We start from the raw sequence: 8489 nt of genomic DNA on the forward strand, positions 1-8489 counted from the left end.
ACAAATTTTCTTGGGGTCGCCATTTTAGCCTTTGTTTTGGAAGCAGCATGCTGGAACTTCTAGAGATAATAAACACTTTTTCTGATTGCATGTGTAGACGGTGGTCTTTTGTGGGACGTCTCTGGGACTCTAACACATTTAACACATTTGACAGTGTGGTGGTTTGAATGAAAATGGTCTTCATAGACTCATTTTTGAAAGGATTAGAGCGTGTGGCCTTGTTGGAAGAAGTGTGTCACTGGGGGTGGGTGGACTTTGAAATTCACTTCCTGCTGCCTGCTGATCAAGATGTAGAACTCTCAGCTTCTTTCTCCAGCACCATGTTTGCTTGCTTCCCACCATGACAATAAAGGACTAAACCTTAGTATCTGTAAGCCAGCCCCAATTAAATGTTTTCCATTATAAGACTGGCTCAGTGGTTAAGAGCATTTAGTGTTCTAGAGGACTCAGGTTTAGTTCCTACTGCACATCAGGTGGCTCACAAAATGGTACACAGAAACCCACACAGGCAAACATACAAATCAATAAATCTTTTTAAATTAATAAAACTTCTCTAACATCACTAAAATTATTTTTGCTGCTATTAGAGTTATAAACAGTAAACTCTGAATAAGTAAGAATTAGTCATTTCTCACTATGGTGGGGGGTGGGCAGTAGCTCACCAACAAAAACCCCAGTGTCACATTCCCCAAATAAAGGAAGCATACAACTTAACAATATGGGCAAGGATGACCTTGAATATTCCTGATCTGGCTACCTTTACCTCCCAAGATCAGGATTATAGGTTGGTGTCAACATGTCCAGCTTTCCAAGGAATGTTTTGAATAAGAGCTAGAGACTGTGTGTGGACCAGCTGCAGAAAAAGAAATCAGCCAGGTCTTTGGTTTTGTTTGTTTTTGGAGACAGGGTTTCTCTGTGTAGCTTTGGAGGGAGCCTGGCCTGGAATTCACTTTGTAGACCAGGCTAGCCTTAAATTCACAGAGATCCACTTGCCTCTGCCTCCTGAGTGCTGGAATAAAAACATGAACTACCACTGCCCAACAACAACAATTTTGTAGCTGGTTCAGGTAAAGTGTGGGGCAAGTAAAAGGTGCTTTCCTGGGAAAGTAGGATCAAGGATGCCTAAAGGACAAGGGGTCTTACACCCACTTGTTCTAAAAGGTTATCTTAGTAACAATTCTATTGTTCTAAGGAGACACCAGGACCAAGATGGTGTATAAAAGGAAGCATAAAAGGTGCTTGCTTACAATTTCAGAGGGTGAGTCCATGATCATCGAGGCAGGAAGCATGGTGCCTGGCAGGCAGGCAAGCAGGGGGCTGCCACAGTCGATGAGAGCTTGCTTTCTTACATATAGATTAGCAGGCAGGAGACAGAGCAAGCAGGAATGCCTAGTATGGACTTTGGAAACTTCAAAGCCCAACCCCATCACACTTTCTTTAAAGATCACACCTCCTAATCCTTTCTCAAACAGCTATAACAACTAGGGAGGAAGCATACAAATGTGTGAGCCTATTAGGGCTGTTCTCATTGAAACCATCACAAGGGTCTTTAAGGGAAGGGGGAAGCTGGTCCAAAGTTGGGGCAGGGGTACAAAATAAAACAAAGACTGCATCTGTTGAGATTGATCAGTGAGAGCCAGAAGTTCAGCTAATTGCTGGTGTTGCAAAGTTGGGAACCTGTAGTGCTTATGTCTAGCCTTTGTCATGGGCCAGCAAGGACACAGTGGGGGCATTTTTTTTTTAATTTAAAAATATTTATTTTATTTTTAAAATATTTTTAAAATTTAAAGCTACAATATTTTTAATTTTGAAATATTGTTAATTTAAAACACTTTTAAATTAAAATCTTTAAATAATTTCTAACTTACATTTTTTTTATTTTAATTGTGTGTGTGTGTGTGTGTGTGTGTGTGTGTGTGTGTGTGTGTGTAGGTGTTTGGCTTGCATGTATACTGTGTGTACTACTTGCATGCCTGGTGCCAGCAGAAGATGTCAGATCCCCTGAGATGAATTAAGGTGGAAGCAAGCCATAGTGTGGGTGCTGGGTTCTGAACCGTGGTCCTCTGGAAGACCAGACAGTTCATTTTACTGAACCACCTCCAGCCCTTGTCCCAGAAGTCCTTAAACCGAGACTATTTTTCTAATATCACAGAACTCAGGAAAATTATGCCCTGTTGCCATATAAAGGAAACACCCAGAGATGCTAGAAGGTTCTTTGTGACTTGACAGTTGAAGCAGGGTTGAAAAAAAAAAAATTCTGAGAATGACTCGAGTTTTTCTACAATCCATGCTGCGGGCCTACCGAGATTAGTCTCTACTAATAGCTCTGGTGTCACTGCCACCCGGAGAGCATATAAGGGGCAGGATGTAAAGAGGAACGCCCAATGGACCAATCAGAGTGGAGTACTCAAACACGCCACCAGGTGCGCAACCAATAGGAATGCAGTGGGCTCTATAAAAGCCGAGCCCACAGGGCACCTTGCACACTCGAGGAGAAGCAGAGAAGAAAAGAACTTCGGGACGATGGCACGCACCAAGCAAACAGCACGCAAGTCGACAGGAGGCAAGGCTCCACGGAAGCAGCTGGCCACGAAGGTGGCCCGCAAGAGTGCACCGGCTACTGGCGGTGTGAAGAAGCCGCATCGCTACCACCCAGGAACCGTGGCGCTTCGTGAGATCCGCCGCTACCAGAAGTCCACCGAGCTGCTGATTCGCAAGCTGCCGTTCCAGCGCCTAGTGCGTGAGATCGCCCAGGATTTCAAGACTGACCTGCGCTTCCAGAGTTCGGCCGTGATGGCGCTGCAGGAGGCCTGCGAGTCCTACCTCGTGGGGCTATTCGAAGACACCAACCTGTGTGCCATCCACGCCAAGCGGGTGACCATCATGCCGAAAGACATCCAGCTGGCTCGTCGCATTCGCGGAGAGCGGGCCTAGACGCCATAGGCTCCTCATCTTTGCACTACTTTGAACCCAAAGGCTCTTTTCAGAGCCACCCACCCAGTCTGAGAAAGTGGTTGTAGCCTTGTAGATTTGATCCCCTGTCCACTTCGTGCGGAGTTGACTTTGAAGTCCAGCGAGCTAGTCCGGCTTTACAGCGGACCCATACCCGTTTAAGCTGTTTGATCAGCAGGTCCCTCCTGCGTTAAGTAGGTCTTCGCCTGAACCTTTGTAACAAGGTTGTAGTGCTGACTGCCCTGCCAGGTAGAGTCCAGCTTCCACAGGCCACAAATACACTACCACAACTATGGTGTGCCGATGACAAGTCTGCATTAACTCCAGTTTACTCCCATTGAAAGTCCCGAAAACCTTGCACTTTGGTTTAAAAGGTTGGCTACTCTTGTGTGTAAAAGTTAGCCCTCTCTCCTACAATGGAAAGCACACTGAGCTGAAGGCACCCACATATGCATACACAGGCGTACTAGCAAGTGTGCACCTGCAAACAATAATAAAATTTAAAATTAAAAGATATAAGGCTCCCATGGAACAGCATCCACGGTCTTCTAAACTCACCTGACTCAGATGTTGCAGCGTGGGTGTGGGTTCACATGGTCCATCAAAAGAAAACTCAGAAACACTTTAAGAATGAATTTAGCCATTGCAACTGCAGGGGATCCCAGCTTCAAGGAACTTTATATTCTCTACACCCAGGACATTTTTTCCTCTATGTTTACACTTTAGCCAGTTGATTACCAACTTGAATGAGGCTTCCAAAAAGACAATGCCAAGTGCAAATTCTCAATTCATCAGGTACCACAGTTTTCTGGATTTCCTGAACCAAGCTTTGCCTTCTTGGGAAAGTCCCAAACAAAGTTCACATAAGGGGACAAAAGGTATCCAGTCTGTCAAAGGATGGGTTAGGCTAGGTGCTAGCTTTCTGGAGCTAGGCCAGGTGCCACCCAGTGGGTGGTTATAACCGTCTAGTTGCTATTACTGCAGCACCAGGTCAGCAGGGTATCACTGTACTCACCAACACATTAAACATAAAATACATAAATATGCATGCACCTGTGCTTGGATGTGTCTGCTCTCTCAATTATATGAAGTTACTCTGCCCTGATTTGTGAGCCCCATGGACAGGCTGATAGACAGTCATAGAAGGATCCTGCTGGGTCTGAGGTTGACCTGGTGCTTTAGGAATGCTAAGACACATTTGCAAACTTCTAGAACTTTAGTAGAGTAGCAGAAAGAATCTTGGGACTTCTTATGAGCCCCACTCTCTAGCCAGCCCCAGCACTCCTACTGCTCAGCTGCAGGCTTCCCCAGGTGACCCCCACAGATTATCTGCATAGAATGTTTCCTTCATACCTGGTTAGATGTCACTGTCCAGCTTGGGCTGCCATGAAAAAGTCACTTGAGATGTCGTGCCCAGGACATACTCAACACTCACAGTATTATTCCCCTGCCTTTGGGATCGTTCGGGGGCTGAAGTCAACATTCACATGGTAAAGACCTGACTCCCATCACTTTAGAATATGACTGTGTCTGTATCTTTAAGGACAGGTAGTTGAGGTAATTAAAGTTGCTGGGATGATCTGAGGCCAGGGTGACAGGTATCTTTGTAAGAAGAGATCAGGACACAGATACACAGAGGACACTGTGAGGACTGAGAGAAGACATGACTGCAAGCCAAAGACAGGAGAGACAGCCCTCTGGAGCATTTCAGACAGGAAGAAATTCCGTGTTGTCAGTGGTGGTGCAGCATGTCTCATACTTGTAATCCCAGCACCCAAGAAATTGAGATGGGAATACTGAAAGTTTGAGGCCAGCCTGGAATACCCCGTCTTTAAACAAAACAAAACAAAACAAAACAAAACAAAAGTGTATGATGAAGTCTCCAGACAATCTCCTAGGATGCGCACAGCATCCTAGGTAGCGCTTAATGGTAGCGCTGTGTTGGGGTGTGGGTTCAAGCCGCCTGAAGAAAGAAGACACGAGGCATTCTAAGGATGATTTAACCTTTCCAGCACTAGTCAATGGGAACTGACTCACTGTCGCTTAGTAAAGGGCATTTTTATCGTTATACAAGTCACAAAATAGCAAATTAATTTCCTATACCAAAACCTCTTATCTAAGCTCCTCAAAGAGACAATGCCAATGCAGATTCCAAAAGTCCCAGGACATCTCAGTTTGCCAAGTCCTCCTGGGACCAGGTTTTGCTTAGGCTTTGAACCTTTAGGAAAGAAACTTTCAGATAAGATTTATCCAGCTGGGTAGTGGTGGCACACGCCTTTAATCCCAGCACTTGGGAGGCAAAGGCAGGTGGATCTCTATAAATTCGAGACCAGAGCTAGTTCCAGGACAGCCTCCAAAGCCACAGAGAAACCCTGTCTCACCCCCCCTCCAAAAAAATTTTACTTTCAACAGACACAAAGGGTAGCCATCACAGAAGGCAGATCAAAGCCAGGTGCCAACACTGTTGAATCAAAACAACTGCAGAATTCTGCAGGAAGGAACACTTGCCTAGCCTGAGCAAGGTTCTGGGTTCAATCCCTATCTAGCACATCCCCTCAAAAAAATTAGCAGGAATACTTTTTATTATACTCGTTCCTCCATACATCACAGAGAAGACCTTCTGGAATTCAAAACAAAAGAAGCTATGGACTCTTGCTGTGCCTGTAAGTACAGTGGAAATTATGTGACCCTGGAGCCATTAGTCACAGTGGGTGAGGGGACAGGGACTGTTCCTGCAGAGAAAGACAGATGATCACTAACTCAGGTAGTGAGGCACTGGACTGGCTTCAGATCAGCCAGTTACTGGGGACCATGGCTACCCCGTTCCCAAGGCCCCGTTTTATAATGTATCCTATCCCAACCTGACGTGTGGAAACAGACTCCAATCAGTTCTGTGGCTTGCTTGAGATGCACAGCATCATCCAGAGTCAGGCGGAGAATGAATGCTGAAGTCTGATGCTCTTTCCTCCAACCTCCTGGAAATTAATGCAGAAAAGATGCCAGAGGGGAAAAAAAAAACAAAAACAAAAAAAAAACATGTGCTTGCACATGAGCAGTGCAATTCAGGTTGGACCCCAAGCATGCTATCTGGACCTGGTGTGTCCTGTGCTGTATCAAGACAACCTCAGCAATTTCTGCCTTTCCTTCAAGCCCCTCTTCCTCTCTTGGTCCAGGGAAACCTCCAAAGTGATCTCTGTGTGTCTGTCTCTTCTAAGAGCCCTTTCTACTTCAAAGGTGGACTTGGCCTACCCTTTTATTTCCTGTATTTCAGGTTGCAGTGTCATTTAGGACTTGCTAGCCCTGAATGTCATTCCCCCTGGGCTGCCCAACTCCTAGATAGGGAACAGGTCACTAGGACTTTGTATTTCATATACAGACCATTTATGTTGAGTGGGATAAGAGCACCAGCTGCTCTTGCAGAGGACCTGAGTTCAGTTCTCAGCCCTCACATCGTGGAGCTGCTCACAACTAGCTGTGACTCCAGGTCAGAGACTCGAACACCTCTGGTCTCCACAGGCAATACACTCTCCTATACATACACACACACATACACTGTAGAAGGACATGAATGAGGTCCCATGCACACAGATAACACTAGAGAAACCAGAATTGTTAAACATGCATGCTCTCCTCTTCAGTGGAAGAGGTTTACACCTGTTTCACCCAGAAGGCTGGGAGTGGATGTTGTTTGTAGCCGGTAATCTCTTCTATTCTGTAGATGCAGGCTTCACCCCAACACCCCAGACTCATGAGCATCATTTCTCAAAGGACCCGTTCTTATGGAAGAGGTTTCATATACTTTGCAAAAGAGCTCTGCTACTACGCTTCTTACAAACCCCTCCTCCCTAGACTCTCATCCTGAGCCCTGTTTCCCAGTCACTAGAACACATGAAAGAGGCACTTCACAAGAGATGTGTTCTTTGCAAAGGAGTCTCAATGCACTCACGTCTTAAGCTTTATTGTGATAACTGTTACAAGAAAACTTTTTTCCAAAGTTACGCTGTGCTTAAACATGTCAAAAATAAACCACTTGGGGGTCAGACTCCAGAAGTTTGAACCAGTCCAGCTAAGTTGTGCTGAACCGGGTTTCCTTCTTGCGTCTCAGGGTTTGTTAATCTGCCAGCCATAGGGCGAACTCTATGGGACACACACACACACACACACACATATACATGATTAAAAATAAAAATAAATCTTAAAAGAAAGCACTGTTACTCAGTTTGTGTACTGACAGATGCCTGAGGTCATCTCCTCCAAAGGGGGGAGGTTTATTTTAGATCATGATTCGAGAGGCTTCAGCATGGCTGACGATTGCTTTGGGGCTGGTGGTGGCACTGTTCATCGTGAACATATGACAGGAGGTGTTGTTCACCTCATGCAGGCGAAACGAAGAGACAAAGTGACTACCATTCTCATCCCCCTTCACCGACGCACCCAAATGTTCTAACATCCTTCTGCAAGACTCCACGTCCTGAAGCCTCTACCACTTCCTAATAGTGCCACACTAAGCCGGGAGTTGGTGTCGCACGCCTTTAATCCCAGCACTCGGGAGGCAGAGGCAAGCGGATCTCTGTGAGTTCAAGGCCAGCCTGGTCTCCAGAGCGAGTGCCAGGATAGGCTCCAAAGCTACACAGAGAAACTAAACCAAACCAAACCAAAACAAAACAAAACAGTGCCACACTATGGTGGCAAGGCCCTCAATACATGGCATTTTAAAGGACATTCCAATATAATTGTAACATGTACACATGGTGTAGTGTATAATACAGATTATATTGGTGAGTTATCCTGTGTTGTTTATTTTTGTTGAGAGCTGACTCTCATTGAGTATCCTCCAAGACTCCATTGTCACAGGCTAGACCCTAATCCTGGGACAGGGAGGAAGGAGAACAGCAAACAACCAAGGGCATTAAAACATTGTTCCCTTTGGAGCAGCTAGAGGGAAAGCTATTTCCAGCAGAGGTTACTGTTGCTTGTCCCGTGGCATTAAATTCCAGCAGTGGTGGACTGCCTAAGGTGACTCCGGAGATAAAGGGACTTGTTGCAAAGCCTGACTTGACCTGAGTTTGATCCCCAAGTTGCACATGGAAGAAGAGAACCAATTCCTGCAAGTTTTTTTTTTCTTTTTATGGGCACTACATGTGTGCCATGACACTCACCCACCACATACACAATTAAATAAATTAATAAAACAAGTTTAAAATGCCTACAATGTAAACACAAAACCAGAGATTTGTTCATAGATGAAAACATGCTGTTCTACCAGAAAAATCTCTCAGTCAGGAACTTCAGTAGTTAGCAAGATCAGCAAGATGCTATCTAGGCAGTTGACATGGGGAGTGGAGGGCTGGGAGGGTGCTAGGGTGGAAGAGTGATGGGGTGGGAGGGTGTGTTCATTAGTGCTGATTTGTTTGCTTGGTTTTTAAAATGTTTCTTTTAAAACTCTGTGGTTCCTCTAACAGTCCCCTCGCTGGTAGAGATGAGGCACCTAAGGCCACCAGAAGAAGCAGGGCTCATCACCACGCTGCACTCCTACT

The 8489-nt window shown here is 45.5% G+C and overlaps 1 protein-coding gene across 1 annotated transcript; it reads left to right on the forward strand.

Moving 5' to 3' along the window:
- The first annotated feature begins 2523 nt into the window (after positions 1-2523).
- Positions 2524-2964, forward strand: LOC100769863 (histone H3.1). Its single transcript, XM_027426204.2, has one exon. The coding sequence runs from the start codon at positions 2524-2526 to the stop codon at positions 2932-2934; it is 411 nt and encodes a 136-aa protein (XP_027282005.1). The 3' UTR covers positions 2935-2964.
- The last annotated feature ends 5525 nt before the right edge of the window (positions 2965-8489 follow it).

Source organism: Cricetulus griseus, chromosome 7 (genome assembly GCF_003668045.3).
Source record: "Cricetulus griseus strain 17A/GY chromosome 7, alternate assembly CriGri-PICRH-1.0, whole genome shotgun sequence".
Taxonomy (NCBI): Eukaryota; Metazoa; Chordata; class Mammalia; order Rodentia; family Cricetidae; genus Cricetulus; species Cricetulus griseus.

Bases quoted from the DNA above. Each gene is read 5' to 3' on its own strand.
- LOC100769863 (XM_027426204.2), top strand. From the start codon at position 2,524: ATGGCACGCACCAAGCAAACAGCACGCAAGTCGACAGGAGGCAAGGCT.